At 40.2% G+C, this 22,005-nt stretch overlaps 1 protein-coding gene across 1 annotated transcript in view; it reads left to right on the top strand.

The window, feature by feature from the left end:
* Positions 1–12,861, top strand: part of SLC30A8 (solute carrier family 30 member 8) — a 250,034-nt gene extending 237,173 nt beyond the window's left edge. Inside the window, exon 8 of the mRNA XM_044066248.1 lies at positions 12,337–12,861. Within this exon, the coding sequence (XP_043922183.1) occupies positions 12,337–12,482 (146 nt within the window). The 3' untranslated portion in view covers positions 12,483–12,861. The remainder of the gene's footprint in view (positions 1–12,336) is intronic.
* Positions 12,862–22,005: the final 9,144 nt, after the last annotated feature.

Below are 22,005 nucleotides of genomic sequence, written 5' to 3'. Positions count from 1 at the left end.
ACATTGGATGGCACTAGACTATTTGGTTGTTTCCTTTGTGAGCACTGTGTTTTTTGTAGATATGTTCATAAAACAAAGGTGTTCACAACTAAGAATACTAAATGTATTTTTGAGATTCAGACATTGCCCAACTGTAATAGTAATTGGGTAGTGTATTTGGCTGTTTGTCACTGCTCTGCATTTTATATTGGTCAGATGTCTAGTTCTCTTAAACTGCGTATCTCGGAACATTTAAGTAATATAAGGAACAAAGTTATTACTAATAATCAAGAAAAACATGAAGAACAGTAGACCAATCCACACTTTATTTATGGAAATGACAATTCCAGGTTGATGTTGACCTAGGTTTCGTCCACAATATCAGGACTTTATCAGAACAATAAAACATTTAAAAACTCAGGTTTATATACCCGCACAGTTCACCGGAATCATTCATCAATTAAACAATTAACTATTTGAAAAAACCACAATTTCCTGTCATTTGTAAAAATTCTCAACAGATTGAATTCTTAAAATTATTTACACTGGACATTCATACTAACATTTAAATTACATGTTCAGCTAGTTCAAAATTGGTAAATTATTGATGTTAAGTTAAAAAGGTGTACAAAAAATATTTGTATATAAAAAAGTTTAATGAAAAAAATGTTTTAGTTTAAAAACATTGATGCTGAAAAATCCTATTTTTTACCCAAAATATGCTTAAACTTTAAAATGGGGGGGTATACTAATACTATCATTGATACCAGGGTAGTTCTGAGCATCCAACCTTAACTGCCACTTTAATTCACATATATCTAAATGGATGTCAAAATCCTTACCCTAAATGCCATTTTTGATCTGTTGAATGAAACAAAATTTGAAACTATGCTCCGAATATACAGCAATATGCCTAACTAGAGCATTTGTGGACTTAAGATGCCTAACATCCGATACATGTTCTTTTATTCTTTCTCTAAAATGCCTAGTAGTCTTGCCCATGTAATATATGGGACATGTTTGGCACTTAGCCAAATATACCAGGTTCCGAGTACAACAATCATAGTGCGCTAATATAGAAATCAAGTGGTTGTTCACTCTAATGTTCATGTCAGTTTCCATAATGTACTTACATGTATTATACCTACCACACTTGAAGTTACCTAACACTCTCCCACCTGTACTTTGATTTTGATAAGTTCCTTTCTCCAGTATTTCCTTAAAGGATTGGTCGTTTCGAAACACAAACTTATGGACACCCCCTACTCTAATTCCAGCATTCTTATCTAATTGTAGAATGCCCCAGTTTTTCTTAACCATCCAAACAAATCAGTCCCCATCCTGATTGAAAGTAGTGAAAAACAGTAAAAGTTGAACTTTATTTTCTATATCAGTTTTTAAGTTATTACTAATGCACTGTATAAACACACTCTTGTTCACAATATAGCCAATTTTTATATTATTATTATTGATAAGGTGGGCAGTCAAAGATTCAATAAAACTAACTGGCATGAATTTTTGAATAAAAAGGAAAAAGCATGGATTATCAGACTGGCTGGGTTATTCCCCCGGGTCTGAATTAACATTTGTTAATATTTATAATTATGTTTTAGTAGGGTGTGTACAACATATTTTATATGTGTTGTATATGTTTTGTTAAAAGATATGTTCATTTTTTATATCAAAGGTATGGTAATAATTAGGTTAGCTAATTATTAGGGGTTTGGATTGGTTGTAAAGGGTCCCTACTTGTGTATAAACGAGAATACCATTGGATGTTGATTCACATTGATAAAGGCTTTTGGGCCGAAACCGGTCTGTGTGTGAAGATTTTGTAAAGATTTCTGTACTTGAATTCATTGAAGGGACTATGATTAAGACTTAATAAAGTCTTTTGATTCTCTGTGTGGTGCTGGCCATTCTTTGGATTTACGTTATTCAGTTTTGGGCCTTTGCACCTGCTGTCCATGCGAAGCTACTTGCTTGCTTTGATTTGTTTCCTAATGCATTTATTTGTGTCTTGAATGCCACATATCATGTCTCTTTCTGAAAATAAATGTTTTGGTGCATCTAACGATGAAGGCTATTGGTGTCTGTTTTAAATTTTATTGGCAAAAAGTTGTACTTTAGGCTTTCTGAAAGTAGTTTTACACATGCATTGTGATGCTAATGGATCTTCAGACTTAAAATCCCCAAAGCAATTTCTTCAGGTTTGTTAATTAGTTTTTGCTTGTATTTTTAACCAGTATACAGGTGCACTTTATGAGTAAGTGACTAGCTTAAAGTTATACAGTAGGCAAATAGAGGCTGAGGGCTTTGAACCCTGCTCCACCGAAAGTAGCTCATTACCTGCTCATAGCTGTAATCCTCTTCATTAGCTACCAGTTATGCAGTTTCCTAGCAAATTTGTTATCTATAACATTTAGCTATAAAAATGATGCTTTGCTGCTGAATCCATCCATCCATTTTCTATGCTAGCTTTATGTAACCTTAATTTGCAAGACTTGGAGTCTGCATGGCAAGCAACAGGCACAAATCAAGAACTATTCTCTGGTGGTATGCTAGTCTATCAGAGAGCATATGAGCATACACATGCAGACAAGCAGATACACACACGCACAGACACACAGACACACACACACACACACACACACACACACACACACACACACACACACACACACACACACACACACACACACTCATGTTCACATCTATCATCACTTTAACAGCATTAGAACATCTGCTGCCATGTATTTGGACTGAATGAGGCAACAAGAGACCCTGAAGAGGCACCACAGATAAAGAATCAAACAACAGAAGCAATGTCAGTAAGGCAATAATGCTAACCACTGTACCACCCACCATGCCACTGGTAATTAATGCACTTCTTCTCATAAGTCTTCATAATTTCTGCTGAAGTCCTTGTCTGCGTAATTTTATACATTTAAAGCTGGAGTTAAGAAGTAGACTATTCCCACGTGCTAAGTGTATACCTGACCCTCCCATAATACAGCTAGCTGCCTAGCCCTTTGGATATTTTGGTACAGAGGTATAGTTGATATACCTGTACCTGCAGCAGTCCTGAGTTTGGTTCTCACTGTCATTATATGCTTACTGTGTGAATACTCCTGGGCTAAACCTGAAGTGGTAACATGTGGATTAGTGCTTAAATATGGGTTATAGGAGTTTGCTGTTTTCCCCACTGTTGTATGCTCTTGGAGTTGGAATATATAATTAGCAGGGGTATGGGGGTGCAGGGGAGCTTGCCCCCTCCAAAAATATTGGGCTTTTTTATGTATTTTGAATGTTTTGAGTTTTAGATTAAATGAGCTTAGGTGTATTGAATCTAGAAGGAGTTATTTTAGATGAATTAATATAGACCCTATAGGCTAGCTACTTGGTGGTGTGAACCTTGGCGCGAAATGATTGTCCCTGTTGAAGTGACACCCCGACCCCATGTGCAAAAATGGAAAAAGGGATTGAGGATGGATGGATGGATATAAGAGTCAAATATGTGTAAATAGTGGTGTAAACAGTGTCTGTATGTGTAAATGGTGTGTTTATAATAGTGATGTAAAGAACTCATTGTAAACAGAGAGATATTTCCTTAATTTGGAGTGTGATTTACTAAGTTGCAGTTGTTGCTTTAAGACTAGAGAGTTACCTTGTCTTTTAGCAAGAGTATGTTTTATTCATGATTTGTTGGATGTAATATAAACAAAGGCAGGGGTAACCCAGGCATTTACCTTTTGCAAAAATGGTCTGAGAGTCTAGAGAGAGAATAAATTATGGTAAAGAAAGGCCTTGGAAAAGATGAAAAGCATTCCTGACAGGAATTCAGAGAGAGAAAAAGAGAGAGAGAGAGAGAGAGATGCCAACTAATGCTGTTTCCCAGCAGAAAAAGACTGAGCTAAGGAATTTGCTGTGCATTTATTTAATCCACAGTGCTTTTTGTTTGAAAGAACGTACCTTATTTGCATTTTTATACAATAAACTGTAGTGTTTTATAAAGGCTGGAGATATCAGCTGCATTAATCTTTTACAACATGTGTGTATATCTCTCTATCTCTGTGTCTGTCTATCTATCTATCTATCTATCTATCTATCTATCTATCTATCTATCTATCTGTCTTTCATTATAAGTTCATAGGTTCATAGGTTCATACTAGGCTATCTGCCCTGGGGCATTTATAAGCCTAGCCCGATTGTGTTTGGCTTACGCCACCCCTTGATTTGAGTATACTGTGCCCTTTTTAAAGTTTAGTTTACTGTGCCTCTGTCTAATAGTGACACGGAAGTAATCCCTGGGACAAACCTACGATCCCCCATCCACTCATCAAGATTCTTCTTGAAGAGAGTCAGTGAGGTGCTCTGCCTAACATGAATTGGAATTCTATTCCAGAGCGAAGGGAGCCTCTGGGTTATGAATCTGTCCCTCCAGCATGTTCTATTTATTTCTGTACTGAGGTTCAAGTCCCTCGAGCGCGTGGCTCTAAGGGATTTAGATTTACTGAGATGGAGCATGTCCATTAATTCTGGGATGGACATAGCTTTATATGTCAGGCATAGATCGCCTCGAAGTAGGCAGTATGCAACTGAGTAGAGCTGGAGTTTTTTAACCGAGCAGCATATGGCATCTGTTTGAGTCCCTTGATCCTCCTGGTGAGGTACTTTTGGGGTCTTTCTAATTGCTGCAGGTGTCGGGTAAGGTACCTCCCAAAGGGGGCATTGTATTCTATGATGGGCCTGATGAGGGATGAATAAAGGGGCATGATTACCTCTCTTGATCTAGATGTGAATCCTTTCATGATGAGGTGGGCTATGTAGAAGGTCTTTCTAACCACTTTGGCAATGTGGTTGTCAAAGGAGAGATTGCTATCAACTTGGGTCCCCAGATCCCTAATTACTTTCTCTGTACTTAATGGGTTACCACCTATGTGGTAATTTGTGGGCACATTGTTTTTGCCAAAGGGTATGACTATACACTTTTTGGCATTTAGCTTTAGACCATTGCTCTGGCACCAGTTAACCGTCTCTGCGAGACCTTTTTGAAGGATGTTTGTGTCAGCTGGAGAGTCGATTATGGTGCCCAGTTTGCAGTCATCTGCAAACTTGGTGAGCCATAGTCCTCACATGTTGGCCTGTACCTCAGAAAAGTAAATACCGAACAAGAGAGGTCCCAGGACAGAACCTTGTGGGACGCCACTTGTGACCAGTTTTGAGTCTGAGATGGCTCCAGCAACTCTGACTCTGTGGGTTCTGTCTTTGAGCCAGTTTGCAACCCATCTTGTGACATAGGGGTTTATATTTAGGCTGGATAGCTTATCTATGATGCCCGAGTGGGGTATTGTGTCAAATGCCTTTGCGAGGTCCAGATAGGCTGTGTGGACTACCTTCCCTTCATCTATGGCCTTGGTGACTGTTTCAAAGAAGTCGACCAGGTTGAAAAGGCAGGATCTGCCCTTGACAAAGCCAAACTGGGTAGGATCTAGTGTCTGTAGATCCCCAATGTCTTTGTTTATGAGTTCCATGATGATCCTCTCCATAGCCTTGCATACTAGGCTAGTCAGGCTTATGGGGCGATAGTTTCCAGGGTCAGCAGAGGCGCCACCTTTGTGGAGTGGAACCACTGTTGCTGTATGCCATTCTTTGGGCACATATCCTGTAGTGAGGCTGAGATTGTACAGCAGTTTTACTTGAGGGATTAGTTCTTCTTGGAGTTCATGTAGGACGCAACCCGGGATGCAATCTGGTCCCATGGAAGCAGTGTTTTTTGCTTTGGAGAGGGCGGCCTTCACCTGAGCATCAGAGATGTTTGGGAGGCTGCACTCTGCCGGGATAGATACTTGCTCTTTTGGAGGAACGGGGTGGAGAAGTTTGCACTGAACCTGTCTGCCAGGATATTGGCGATGTCTGTGGGTTCAGTGTATTTTTTGTCGTTTAGAATCAACTCAGAACAAGTCTGGGAGTTGCATCCCAGGTTCCTAACATAACTGAAAAAAGCCTTATGATTGTCTTTAGTGTCCTGTGCAATTTTTCTCTCAAAGCTGGCCTTGGAGGATTTTATGAGGGGATCATAATTTTTTGCTAGTACTGATCAGAGATGCCTTCCCTTTTAGGGATTTTGCTCTATCATGTAGTAGCTTCCTCCTTCTGTTGTACAGTTTATTTATGGCTGGGGTCCACCAGACTGGACGCCTGCCTTTGGATGATTGGGTCTTGATTTTGTTTGGGATAGCATGATCCAGGTATTCCTGGAGATGTCCGTAGAATGTGTTTATATAGGATTCTGCAGTTTGGGCCGTAGTTTCCACTGGCTCTGGGGCCTTGAAGGATTCCACTTCAGTTTTGAGAAGTGTGAGGTTCGCTTTTGAGAAGTTTTTCACTGTGGTTTTCTGGGCTGAGGGTGGGGTCGGGATGTGGATATCCAGTGAAATTAATTTATGGTCTGATCTTACCAATGAGGGATATACTTCTGGTATGGAGCATAGAGTCCCCATGTTGGTAATGATCAGGTCTAGTATGTTTTCCCCTCTTGTGGGAGTGGTGACTAGTTGTTCCATGGCATTTGAGTTTATAAATTCCAGGAACCTTTGGGCTAAGGTGCTGGGGCTTGAGTGATGCTCCCAGTCTATGTTTGGGTAGTTGAAGTCACCCAATATAATGGTGTTCAGAGAGATCTTAGTGTTCTCCAATGTTTTCAGGAAAGCCGAGTGGGATTCCTGACTTTGAGAGGGTGGTCTGTAGGATGCTATAAACTGAAAAGCAGTCTTGCCCACTGTCAGTTGGACATGGATGGTCTCCGATACTTCGTGCACTGCCACTAACCTGGAGGTATGGATATCCTTGATAAATATGGAAACTCCCCCTCCTTTTGTGGTTCGGTCCGGGTTTTGGGGCCGAAAAGCATGATATGAGGTATAACCTGGTAGTGCTGGGGTGCTCTCTGGAGCCTTGAACCAGGTTTCTGTCACTGCACAGATATCAATGTTCTCCATACTGAGGAGAGCTTCGAGTGCATGCATCTTGAGGTTAAGCCTTCTGGCATTTAGCAGCATTACCCTTAGTTTCTTGTTCCTTGTGCTGTCTATGGAGGTGGGTTTGACTTTTGAGCCTTGCCTAAAAAAGGCACTATGGGGGTGGCAAGAGCCTTTGCCAATAACCGAAAGCCCTGGGGTGACAGGTGCAAGCCGTCCCTAGTGAAGCAACGTGGCTTGTCGAGCATGTCATCCCAGGCTGACAGACACTGGATCCCCTTCGAATGACACAAAAATTTTAGCCAATTGTTAAAATCGATCATTTTGTCTTTATACTGTGGCATCATTCTAGGTGAGGGTAAGATGCTGCTCAAGGTCAGGGTCATACCGGCCTGGGCTACATGATCAGAGAGCTCCTCTATGTCTCTTTTCATGTAGTCGAGGGAGGTAGGTCTCAGGTCATTCACGCCAGCATGTACAATGACTGAGTCATATTTGTATTTGCTTTGGAGTGACCTGAGTGCTTGCATTATGTGGCGGATCCTAGCGCCCGACAGGCAGCTCACTGTGACCTTCTTTTATTCAGCCTGGTGAGCGGACGTCAGTGTGTCTGACAATAGAGTCACCTATTACAAGGGTATCAGGTGTGTTATTCAGCCTTAAGGGCTGTGACTGCTTGGCACACTGACTTTGTGTGCTATGTGTTGTATGTGTTTTGTTTTGGGGTAGCGTTTGCTTGGATGTCTGCTTTGGAGGTCTCTGTTGCTTAGGTAGATTTTTATTTAGAGCCTCCGAGTATGTTTTTGTGTTTTTATGTTTGGTTCGCTGTTGTGGTGGGACTATGTGATACTGGAATTGTGTTGTGTGAGGTTACCTTCTCCTCCTGACTGGTTACACCAGTTTTGAGATGAGTGAGCTCAGCCTCCAGTTTGGCTATATGGTTGCATCTCTCACATATATTTGAACCTGTTTGGAGGAGGAGAGGGTTGTCCGTGTACATGAGACAGTTGTAACATTGCCTCAAAATTCCCAGATTCACCAGCTGGACTGGAGAGGAAACCATTGACTGACCTTTGGACATGCTAGAGTAATATAGGGAACTGAATTAAAACGGACCAATAGGGGACAAGGTAATCGTAGAGTATAAGAGTAAGTAGTGCTTATGGTTTATTAGTGCTAACTTGTAAGATTACTTATTTGGACCAGTGAGGGGCCTTAGAATGAGAATATGGTGTTTAATTTCAGAGATAGAGCAGTTCTAAGGGAAAAAGTGAAGAGCAGACTTTGTGGAGCCAGGAATAGTTTAAACCCAATTAGGCGGCACTGCCCGATGTTGCGCTATGGGCAAAAACGCGCAAAAGAGGGTTTTAAGAGAGGGAGATCAAGGAGTTTGGAATTGACCCAAAATGGCCAATAAAACTACAGTTTCAAGGCAGTAACCACTCCCACAGGGGCAGGCAGGCTGCTCAATGTTTATCACTGCCACTGATGAACACAGACACTTCCCTTTAGCCCAAGCAAACAATGGCCTCCAAGAAACTTACAAACAGTTCAGAACAGCAAATCTGTAACTGAACTTTTTTAAATCTCAGAAAGTGGGAAAAAAGCAAGATTTTTTTTTTTTTTAAGGAAAGCAGAAGTTCACAAGTATCAACAAGTTAGAACAGTGCAGTAAATGACCCCACACTTGAGTGCTAGGCCAGAGACAGATAAAATGCAAGTTTTAAGAAAAAAAAACGATTTTAAAAATAAGTGCAGGCAGGAATTTCAGTAATCAGCTCTAGGTTGTGTTCTAAATACAGTTACCAACACAGAAATCAAGTTTAACAAGCCAGAAAATGCTCAAAAGTAGGCGGCAATGCAGAAAAACGTAACAAATAATCTGAAGCAAAATACTTAAAATCTCAAAAGTGGTTCCTTTCTTCTCTCAGCGTTTTCTCCTCTTGGTGGGTGCTTCACCAACAGCCAACAAGTCGAAAAATGTCAAAGTACTTTCATTGATACCCTGTTGGTTTATCTTTTCTAAACCGCTGTGATTTTATTTAGTGCTAGAAAGTTCAACACTTAGATTTACATCTCATAATGTTCTGTGGCCATAAAGTTCTCTGTCCTGATGCAATGCTGGAGTTGCATAGTTCTCATCAAATCTTGTTGCAGCATTCCTTCTGTATTGTGCATTGATTGTGTTATGTTTCTTTGTACTTTTTAAGTAGTTTTAGAATACTATGTAAGAGTTGCTCATATAGTTAATGTTGACATACCTCTACTATTAGCAGGGAGATCTCCAGATTTAACTTTTACGTAGTGAAAGTCAGGAAGGTAGCAGTCTATGCAGGTATTAAAGTAAAGGCCAAGTATAGGAGGAGGTTGGCGAGGCCTTTTTGTATAACTTCTTGGAGGTTGTGTTAAACCATCTGGTGACTCAGGAGGAGGAGACAGGAAAATGGAGAAACTCTTTCTCTCATGGGAGACATTGTTGCAAGGTGTAAGGAACAATATGAAAATTTTCTAAACCAAAGCTTTGCTAGGGTGTGATGATGGGAGCATCTACCCTGGACACAAGCTGTCAGGATTATTTTTTTCCCCTGATACAAATGTGAAGACAGGCAGTAGAGTGGGAGGGAGTTAGGAACTTGGTCTCCTCCTTTAGAGTGCCAGAATGGAGAAGGGATCCTTTTTTTTTCACTCTCATGCAGAGTGTAAGGGTGAAGTGCCATACAGCATAAGGACCTGGCAGAATGGAGAGCAGACAAGTTTTACTCCTCAGCCTAGTGTTGTGGGGTGCCACCCTGGGGAGTCAGCAAGTGCCAAATGAACTACAGCTGAGCTTCTGAGTCCAGTGAGAACTGCTTACACTGAAGAGCAAGTGGCAAAAGCATATGGTGAAACTGAATCCATTTCAGTATATGTTGCAACTGCAATAGTTAAACAGTTCTGCTGTGTCAGGGTTGCAGCAGTGAATAACATATGTCATGTGAATGACATATGTCCTGATGTGCTGAGGGCACTCGAAGGCTGTAGTGCTTCCAGTTTTCAAAAAGGGAGGCAGGAGGAGGTGTTTCAATCATAAGGCATCACACTACTGAACCTTTTTCGAAATCCATATGCCAGAGTACTAGAAAGGAGACTTCATCCATTAGTCAAGGAACAATGTCAGCTCCATCCTGGCCATGGAATAATATATTATCTCCTTAAACTTAAATCAAAAGGGAAGAGCAAAAAAAAATCACACTGCAATGAATGCTTACAGCAAGGAATCTGTCTTTATTACATGTTAAATCAGAACTTACAATAAGATACATATGTGTTAGATAAAACTTTCAATATTTCTTTAATAAATTAAAATTAATTGAAATAGCACATTCAAATATAGCCCAATCCTGTCAACAAATCAAAATTAATAGTTTTATTTAACACTTACATATTTATCTTATTGTAAGTCATGTGATCTAAGACTATTTAAATTCATGGTTACAGATGCATGGCTGTTTTGATGAATTATGTTACTGATCAGACAAAAAGTACTTAACAAAACATAATGAGTGATTCCTTGCTGGGAGCATTTGCGTAGCATAATTTTTTTTGGCCCATAGTTACTGTTTTGTTCACTGAGTGTACATTATTTGGTTAACTTGAAGGGGTCATAAGAGTTTGATAATATTATTTACATGTCGTCCATTGATCATGGGAAGGCCTGTGACCACATAACCTGGAATGTTTTGTGAAACTGCTACAACAAGACTGGCCCTGGGAGCAGAGGTACTGCTATGTGCCACTTGGTCCTTGCATCTGAGAAGAGACAAAGATGAATGCGCAGTCTGAGACTTAAATTAGACATGATTAGTGTGGTCATGCTAATCTACAATAGGTGGGTCAATCCTATCCTGTTTGTAATTTTCATGAACAGAACATCAAGTCACAGCCAGTGTCATGGGAGTATTCAGTGATTGAGAACATGGGGGCGACATCTTTTTTTGTATACTTTTTGCCCCAATGTCTGCTTACCATTAATCCACCGCAGCTGCACTTGTCCCATTATTTCCCTTGTACTGGTATCCAAAGGGCAGGAAAAGCTATCAAAAGGGACTGTTGTCCAGGTACATGTACCACGGCAATGAGAACAATTTTTTTCTTTGAGGCTGTAGCCCCTCACCTTGGGAAGGGGACAAAAGGCCCAACTCACTTTGGGGATCACTACACCTTGTCATATGAGTGCACACTTCCGTTTACTTCCTAAGAAAAGCTTGGTTTACAACTTGGTGAGCTAAACACACATCTCAGGACCACTTCCAGACATCACCTCTCATCCTCTGTGGGATGCAACATAGGAAAATCCTAGCCTTCCTCTGGCCCCTGACAATAGGCACACCCATCCTTCCCACATCAGCTTCAGCAGACACCTATGCAACTAATTAAACATGGGTCTTCTGGGTAATATCTAGGGCTTTATCCCTCTGTAACGATGGAGCTGGAATAAGGGAGGCATCTTTCTTGTTTGCAGATGATGTTGCTCTATAGGAGACTGACCAGTATAAGGATGCTATCACAAGAGATCAGCAGGAGTTGTACTGGGGTGCAGTGGTGAAACAAGAACTTAGTCAGGGATAGTGTGGCCTACCCTACTCAGCTTACTACCTGAACACCCCTCACCAGGACAAATGTCTCCCTGTTGAAATGTTGGCACTAGAAATGTCAAGGGCCTAAAAGACAACAAAAAAGACAGAAAACACAAGAGAAGAATAAAACTCAAAAATTACTCTTCTCCTTACAACTTTTTTTGCAGGGGACATAAGCCCTCCCCCCCTAAACTTATATATACCAAATCTGAGATCGCCATACCTTGAAGTAAAGGGAATATTCCGAGAAATGACATCTTGGACTAGTATATGTAAGTCTGATCTTTTGACCATTCAGTCTCTGCATTTTGGGACTTACTGTAGTGGGTCCCAACATTTCAAATGCTTGCAGAACAAAACTGTTTAGAATGCGGGTAGATGGATATATTCCTATCCTAATCAGTTATTTACTGTAAAAATAACTCATTTAGAATATTAATAAGTTATTTAATGTAAATTATATAATTTGTCTGTTCCAATTTTGTAAGTAACAAGTGCTGCTTTTTATTTGCACACACTTCAAATGGAGCTTTTCTCCATGTATCTTCACAGAAAACTTAACTAGAAATCTTAACTGTAAAGTGTAGACTTTATCCTGACTAAAAATCCATGTTAATGCAATGTTGTTTCTTTTTCTCTGAATAAACAAAATATATTACCTTGCATATACAATTAAGTAGGAATTTCAGTGAAAGCTAGAACTGCACTGACAAAAAACACAAATGATGAAATAATGGTTTTTATGTTTTTTTTTTTGTTAGCAGACACCGTGGACTCTCAGCGAGTTCTGAAAGAAATTACTCAAGCGTTTTCTGAGAAATATAACTTTTATTCAGTGACTATTCAACTTGAGCAACAATCAGACCAGAAACCTGAGTGCATCTTTTGTCAAGAACCAAGACAATAAAATGAATAAAACAAAGACAATCTTAATGTTCAAGCAAGATTGCACTATTATATGAAGTAATACAGTGATACATATGAATGGTTGCCGTAGGTACCAGAGTTCAATGCAATTATCCATTTAGAAAGTTTTACAGAATGAAGTGGGATAAAAAACATATGACTAAATAACATGTGTAGGATAGCTGCATTCGGAATATAATGCACTTTTTGTCTTTTAAAACAACACTTTTACAAAGTCATAAAAACAATGCTTTGAAATGAATTTCTTGCTATCAGTGGGTTAAAGGTCATTTTATAAATGATGGCAATAAACAGGCAGATAATGAAAAAGGCATAGTAGACTTGCTAAATAATTTTTCATTTGCTGCTATGCAGTGGAAAAAGAGTAGGCCACATATCATGTCACTGACCTGTCTGAATAGATATGATTTGGGAAGTTCACGCTCCATTTAGAATTCTCCAGTGATCATGCCAGAGTAGCTGTTTGAAGAAATGCAAAATTACAGGATCTTTAAAATGATATGAAGAAAAGAAAGATGAGAATTGCATTTTGTGTACCTCTGTAAATCATACTTTATTCTCTCAGCTTTCATTACACAAGCAAGGCAGTAAGTCATTTAGACATGGAACACTGCACTGTATTCTTACCCTCAGCTGAATAGTAGGAACCAATATGTCATCTCAGGTCAGAAGTAGAATAAACAAAAACTGAAGATCATTCCGTGAGCAAGGACAATGTAAAACCCTTATACTAAGCAGTCAGCTGTTTTTTTATATTAAAGTAGTTAACATTCCTACAGTAAGAGATGTCTATGATCAGTGTTTGCCATTTTGCACTAAATAGAACACAGTATCTCTGATTTCCTGTTATTCTCTCCTATTCTGCCAGTTTCTAGATATGGCTACTAATTTTGCTATTTCATTCAACAGCATTGGTCACTATAACACAATATGGTCAAGCGGTACACATAAAAAGCCAAACAAATAAAAATAAATTTAGCATACAATAATATTTAAAGAATAAATAGTCAAAAATGACATCTTAACTAGCAGATATTCATTACGTCCTTTTGTAAGAGTCTTAAGGAGCAGAAAATAGCAACATGCACCATGTGAATATTTCATGCATGTTGTGCAGCTACAGTTTGGATAAAGCAGTATCACATTGTGAAATATTAATAAAAACTTATCAGTTTTGGGTTGTGATATGATCAGAAACATTATCTGAGTTAAACTGTGCAACCTAATTTCCTGAACAAACATGCAAATGTAATACATCTAATGATTTGCTGAAGCAAGGCTATGATGGATACATGTGGGAAATGGAGTAGGTATATATTTTATTTTTTTCTGTGTGCAGTATAAGAACGTGTTTTGGTAAAGTCTCTCATAATTTATGAAATAGTTTTAAAGGGAAATAAGTATCAGACTAGGGATTTGCATTATATACTTCTTTATGTTAAGCGTTGTATTTACTTGTTTCCACAAAAAGATTTCCAGCAAGTATTAAAATTTATGTGATCATGAGCAGAAATAAGTATGCATCTCAACTCAATATCTTCAAAAAGATCTTCCACCAAAATTATTGTAAAAATGGATGTGAAGGTTATTAGTACTATTGATTGGTGGCGCACAAATTATTTGATCGGTATTTGCAAAAAAAAAAAAAAACTGACCTTAAAAGTGACAGCTAGCCATCGGTAGGTGAAAGCATTTACAATGTAAGATGGCTCAGTAGTCTTGGGCCATTTATTTGAGTAACATCCATTTTATTCATAGGAATAACCTGATTTCCATGACCTTTAGTTCCCTAGATCCTCTGTGAAAGCTGACAAGTTCTGCCCCCACCCTGTATCACCAAAGAATAATTTCTCTAACCCATTTATTCTCTTGGGATGCATGTTCATTCCTCTTGGGGTGAGAGGGGTCAAAGGAATTTCTAATTTGCCTAACCATTTCTCCATGCATGTCCATTGGACCGCTGGGGTTAATATGCAATGGACATAGAGCAGGTCTGTCACTTGTTTCTGTGGCTAATGTAAGGTCATGAGCACCCCCACCACCCTTGAGGCAAATGACTTTCATTGGCTGTCCAGTCTCCACCAAGGAGCGTGAATTGACTTGGCATTTTTAGGCATGTGCCCTCCCTTCCTACCCTGAGAGAAGTGAGCAAATTTAGTCCCTACAGTGTTATTCTGCCCCAATGGATCCCCTAGTACCATGACCGCTACCTGATTCTGGGTTGTCTGGGTTGTAGTCAGGATGCCAACTTCTTATTCCATGGATCACGCATGAAATGCTCACTGATTCTTGAAAAAAAAATCATAATTTTAACCTATTGTTCTGTCTTCTTGAGTTAAAAACAATCTAGAAATAAGAAATGAAAAGGTAAGTTTTATTATATAAGTACAGTGTATTGTTAGCTTAGCCTCTATTTCTTATAAGGTCTTGTAATAATAGAATGACCTTCTGCCTGCCAAGGCTCTGCTAAAAAAGTCGCAGAAGGTTCTTTGAACCTGTTACAACTGCTGCTCTACTTCTGACTTCTGTTTGGCTCTAAGTACTTTGTTAACTCATTAAAGTCTAGTGACACCCCCAGGTGTTTCTCTGGTTGCATCCTGCTCATGTCTCTAGTCATCTATTAAAGTGCCTATTCATACTTACATTAATAATTCAAAAAACATGCTACATGCAAGCTATTAAAGCTTTTGTCTTAAGTCTTACATGATAGGCAATGCCCTGATACTTGACCTCTGTCTAGTGCAGCTAAAGGTATATTAATCATTGTTCGTATTCTATTTATTGATATAGTCATAATATTCATATTTCTCTAAATGTCTCAATAATCAAATATCGCAGATAGAATTGCCAAGTGTCATATGGACAAACAAAGAGCTGCTGATACTATGTGAGTAAACTGAGCAGTTACCGGGATAGTTTAAGTTATTCACAAAACATTACAAAATGAATGCTCACTGTATTTACTATGACATAAAACCATAGTTTAAGACCTAGAATCTATTGAACACTACCACTATAAAAAAACAATATGTGTTGAACAGTTTGCAGTTTACACTTCTTTAATAATCAATATGATTCCAGTGATTTGAAGCTCAGAATGCAAACATTGGAGGGTAGAGTGCAAACTTTCAGAGGTCCATTGGAGAGAATGAATTAATCTAAAAAAGATAGATAATACTAATTCCTTATCCCACAGAGCACTGTCATAGTTTTAAAAATATTAAATTTCATTTTCATCAGGAATGGAACATCCTTGAATTAACATTACTAAGTCTCGTTGCAAATTATTACTGTTATTCCATTATAATTTTATACTGTTTCTAGAGCTATATAAAATCTAACTGATTTCATATACAGAACATTGAGTTAAGGAAACTAACAAATAGGTAAGAAGGGAATCAAAGAAAATCTGTACTCTTTGCTGGGTGTATGGTATTATCTAAAATATTAAACTGTGTAAAATCCTTCAATTTTCAATGGTACAGCATAGAGAGAGCGAGAGGCTTTTGATGGCAGATAAAGGTTTGTGGTTCATTGGGTCAGTTGATATCTCTACCTCCTGGATAAGTTGTACATTATTACACTTAAGCAGCAGCTCACTTCCTTTTCATATACCCAATACAGGAATTGCCATATATCTGCCCTTGGCATGGCATACTTGAATTCTGTCAAATATTTTTCAAATTTCCATCTTATAGAAGTTTTTCCCCAGCTATCTACCTCTCTTTCCATTACAAAAAAATCTTATAACTCCTTTGAATATTGTCCCTTGTATCATAAACGTGTACTTGTGTTCTTATACATCATTATTTGTAAGAGTATACCCATCCGGGTTCTTTGACTGCCCTTTTGATACTTACATATTTCAGCAATGTATCCCCCGCCTCCCTTCTTCAAGACTTATTATTAGTCTCTTAGAATCATACCTGGCTTCTAAAGAAAACTATGCAGCATGTTGCTGTCTTCCTATGAACCTTATATTTTATATAGTAATGAAAAATGAGTTTCTAGAACAGTGCATTGAGCAGTAGATGAAATGTCAGTTGTCTGTATAGAATAAATAACCACGTGCTGACTGGATAAACTAACTTGACATGCAACCTCCCTTCATAGGCAAATCAAAAGGATGGGCTGATTTGATTTGCACAGTCACACAGTAGGAAAATAGAGGTTGTGGGGATCCAACTCAGGAATGCTGTAGGGTTTAAATTTAGCATCACATAGTCTTAAACCTCGATTTGGAACTGTAGGCAGTTTAGAAGTCGACTAACTGGTGAAATTCCTACAGCTCATATTCTAGAACATGATTAATTGTTCATGGAAAATGAAGAAACATGCCCCCGTATTTACTATTCATCCGTGCAGGACTAGCTTATTCCTGCATGGAGGTGACCATTTAGGTACAGGATGGCAGCGCTCCATGCATAGTAATGAGGTGCGCTGCCTGAGCTCCTAGGCTTACATGGAGCATGTAAGAGTGCAGGGGGAGTGTCTGAGAGCAGAGCTCTCAGAATATACACCCCCCCACAATGAAGAACAGCAGAAAGGGGTATGAAATGAGTGCGACTGCTCATAGGTGACCGCATACCCCACCAACAGTCCCCCTTGTGTACAACAGCAGCAGTGTATATAAATAAAATGAAGAAACCCTTTTTTTTTTTTTTTAAATCCGATTAAAGCTAACCATAGGTGCGTGGGTGTGCCCATCGCTTAGCTACGGTTAATGCAGCCTAAATGGCTGAAAAGGATAACAAGGAAGATATATGCAAATGAAGCAGCATAGCAATAGTGTAGTAGGCAGAGCATTTACCTTATGAGCAGGTATTCCTGGTTCAAGTCCCACTGCAGCACATTCCATTTCCCATGGCAAAGCACATTAGAGTATTATTTATGTTGCATAACCCACTAAATAACATATTTTCATGAACTGGAGTACTGCAGTAAATGCACATGTGAGATGTCAGTGGCATAATGAATAAGGCACTAGTAAGCAGGTTTAAGCAGTAGTAAGCATATTTAAGCACTAGTAAGCGGGCTTAAGCCTGTTTGAGCGGCGGTAAGCAATGCCTACACTGGTTAAGCAATTGTAAAGCTAACTCTCTGCAAGCAGATGTAATGGCATGTTAGCAGTGCTTACCCTCGCACAAACCCACTTACAAATGCTCAAAAGTGCCTTAATCACTCTGTATCCAACGGCCCTTGTTCTGCCCATCAACAAAATAAACAGTCATGCAGATCCCAAACCCAGGAACCTATACACCATAATCACAGTAGTTAACCACCAAGCCATCACAGAAGTACAGCCAAGTGACGTATCAGCAAATAAGTTCTCATCATAGTAAAACAAAACTGAGCCTGTGAAAGGAATCAGTATACAGTCATATGTTCCATAACCTGCTACATAACATAAATATGTGAACTGGAGTACAGTAAACCCAGAAGTGAGGTGTAATTATAATAGAGTGTTGAAGTCCCCAATAAAACACAAGGACCCATATAGTGTACGTACACATTAATCATGGATACCAGGCATACATATAAGGTGTAATGAATAATAACACAATGCCAAAAAGGCATTATAATAAAAGTCTAATGTAAGCAATGCTAAGCATTGCACAGGCCAACTTAGGAGGTGTAAGCAATGTGTAGGGCAGCTAACTCATTGTGCCCAGTGGTATACCCCTTTAAACAATGCCACCCATAGGTAAGCAGGTTTGCCCATAGCTTAGCCTTTTCAAAACCGGTCAATCACGGAAAAGTGTAGGAAAATGGCCCTACTTAAACCCAAGAGACGGGAATACATCTCATAACTAGTTGTAGCTTCCCCTTGCAGGCACTATGGCAGTAAGGGGAGAAGGTGTGCACTTTCGGGCACAGCGCTGGTGCATCCAGGAGTCCAAGGTCATGGCAAGACTCCTTGTCAAAGACCATGATCAGAGACTGCTGCAGAGCGAGTACCAGGGCTTCCAATATAAGGCGGAGGCCTCGGACTGTCTCGCCCGTGACCTCACCAGTGCCACTGGCATACCCCAAACTGGTGAGCAGGTCAGGCACCACTATGCCGACCTGAAGCAGTGTAAGGGGGACCTCTTGGAGGATTGGCTCCAAGAGGCTAGAGCAGCAAGGGATGTTCCAGTCATGTGTAAGTATCACCCCAGTATGTGTGTAATAACTGCCAGCTCAGGTACATCATGGATATGTATGGCTAAATATTCCTCTTATGTCCCCCACAGCTGCAATGGAGTGGGCTGCGAACCAGGAGGCCAACATCAGTCACCTGGTGAGGTTGTGACGTGAGGCAGGTCAGTAATACTCATGCATTTACTGTCATAGGAAATAAAACTAAAAGTAGTAGTAAATTAATTGCCTGTATAAAACCTGTATTGTTCAAGGCAAGTACTGCATTCACTAAAGAATATGGCAGGAAGAGTTTCATATTGTTTGTATGTCAATAAAATTGTAATAGCCTGATAAAACAGGTCTAACTGCTGGACTGCATGTGTATATTCTGGTATCATATGGTAATGTAGATTTGCAATCATGTAATAGTACTGTTGTAGTAAGCACTCTGTTGCCCACGCCGTGCACCATAGATTGAATGTGTAGGAATGCCTGTATATGAAAGATGTAAACCCTAGAGGCCATTTAGTACAACTGAGAGACACATAGACAGTAAACAGGGAAAATGCAGACAACTAAAACTAAAACTGAATAGCACATGCAACTGAGATGTGAACTGTTGTTTTTTAGCACACACAGCCATGGTTCAAATCCTGCCAGTAGTAGTGGTCTGCATACAGAATCACACCCCACAATTGTACAGATATGTCCAGAATGTCCAGTAAAGTGGCCCATATCTGTTAGCTATCAACCTGTCCCCCTGGGAAATCAGTGGGTTGATCCCGGACGTATAGGCAGCAAATAGGAAATACAACTGATTGACACACATCTATGAGAACAAAGCGAGCACACTAGCAACTCCCCAATACCTTATGTGAGTAAGAAGCCACGTATGTCCCATTTACACCCCAACTTGTCAAACTGTGGTCAGAGTGTGTACAGTAACAGAGTGAGATGTATGTGCATAATAGTAATGTGGAATCTGGTACTGTGTGTGGGAACATTCAGGTAGTGCTAATAAACATTCCTCCCACAGGTCTGTCAGATACCAACACTGTGCCCAGAATTACAAGAATGATATGCAGTTGCTCTGAATAATGAGGTATTGCACATCATTGTCGCCCACATTGTCCTACAGCATATAACTGTCTAGGAAATCTGTATAAGAGTGTTGTAATACAAGGTCAGAATACAAAAGCACAGGGGATCAATAAGACAGAAAGCAGATAGGAGATATACAGCAATATCTATATAGCAGACACAATTGTGATGGGCAGTGTTTAAGTTGTAGCAGACACAGACATGGTCTGAATCCTGGGAGTGGAATTAGGCTGCATACGAATCATACTCCACAACTGTACAGATGAGGCCAGAATGTCCAGTATATGTGCCCATATCTGCTGCCTGCCCCCCTGGTAAGTCTGTGGGATGATCCCAGATGTTTAGCCAGCAAACAGGGAATACAAGGGATTGTCAAACATCTATGAGAACACACCTGTCACTGTAGCAAGCCCCGAAACTGTTAGGAGAGTAATATTTCAAGTATGACCTATCTACACTCCCATGTTGTCAAGCTGTGATAAGAGTGTGTACATTAACAGAATGAGATGTATGTGCATAATACTAATGTGCAATCCAAAACTTTGTGTGGCAACAGTCAGGCAGTGCTAACAAATATTGCTCTCACAGGTACGTTGGATATGAGCACTGTGCTGAGGAATACAGACCATTATAACCTATACTGGTACTGTTCACTCTGGTATTGTAGGGAATTGTGAGTATTGCAGTTTCTCTGAATAATAAAGTATCACTGGTCACTGTCACCCACATTGTGCTACATAATATAACTGTGTAGGAAAGCATGTATATGTGTGTGTGTCAGGTCACTAAAGGTTGAAGAGGGCAATATTCTAGATATGTCCCGGCACACCTGCATGTGGTCAACACATGGCCAGAGTATGTGCAGAAAGAGTTGGATAGGTATGTGCAAAACATCAACCCAGAATCTGGGAGTATGTGTAGAAACAGTTAGTGTTAACAAACAGTCCCTCCACAGGTATACCAGTTAAGAGGGGTATACTGCAGGTCAAACTGGTTCATGTGTAATGTTGAAAACAGCCATATCACTGTCCAAACTAAGGCTATAGGGTAGTGTAGTAAGACTTGTAAGGTACAGATAACAGCACTGACTAGGAAAGTAATGTGGACTACAGGAATATACTAGTTGCTAATTGACATCTTCCCCCCCCCCACCATATCTCCAAGAATAATCAACATACCCACCCCAACTGGTATGTAATGACTCTGATAATGTCCAATTGTTTGATAAATATGTTAATGGTTCCCATGCATGTGCTATATTGAATTATTCCAACATTGGTGGCATGGTGCAATCACTGTACCTGCATGCTGTTCTTATTACCACTGTGGTCCCATATATGCATGTGTTCTGTTTGCCATGCATATGTTCCGTATCTGGTGTCTGGGTTAATGGGAGTAACTATGCATGCTGTTATACCTAACTCTGGAATGTGTTGACTATTACTAACCCACATATGATGATGAAATCTAAACACTACAGCACGCTTGGGAAGGCCAGTCTCAGCGGACCCACCTGTCCCACCTCAGCTTGCCATGGCACCGGGCACCAGCATGTCGGGGCCCAACCAAGGACCTCCCTGTCTGTTGGTCCTGCACCACCTTCGGGTGGAACTGCCTCAGGGTATGGGGCTCACCCCCCCCGGGAGTGAGCCGGACAGGCACCTGTCACCCATTGCCAGGTCGGGGCCGTGGTGTGTAGAGAGATTGACCAGCAGTTTGGTGATCTTCTACACCAGTTCGAGGGCCATGTATCATGATTAGAGAGTCAGCCTGGCTCTGCGATTCAGCCCTCAGCACAGCCACCTTCAACGCTGCGAAGGTGCAATGGTGACTGCCCATGGGTAGGGACCTCAGTCACACTGTAACCACTAGGGGGCTTGTGGGCTTCCGATATCCCAACACCCCTCCCCATCGAAGTGTTTACCCCCGACATGTGTCATATTCTGCCCCTCTATGTGTCTTGTTTGTGTTGTATGTCAACCTACCCAATCTACCTACCCAAATGTACCTACTACCCCTCCCCAACATCCCACTCTCACCTGAAACAAGAAAAAAGGGCAATCTGTTCCCACAAAAAAATCTTGCCCCATACATAGCTATCCATTTCACACATGTGTCCACTGGACACATGTAATCTGGTCTAATTGGCATCACAACGTATTATTGTTGTCCTCACCCACTCCCAGGGGTGTGAGTGTCCAAGTCTACCTCCAAATTCAGTGTATATGCACAGCTGTTGCTGTAAAAGAAATGGGCAGCTATGGACCTTCCCTACACCATTC

Source organism: Protopterus annectens, chromosome 3.part1 (genome assembly GCF_019279795.1).
Source record: "Protopterus annectens isolate FY-2018-M chromosome 3.part1, PAN1.0, whole genome shotgun sequence".
Classification (NCBI taxonomy): Eukaryota; Metazoa; Chordata; order Ceratodontiformes; family Protopteridae; genus Protopterus; species Protopterus annectens.
This window is presented reverse-complemented; position numbering and strand designations above follow the sequence as displayed.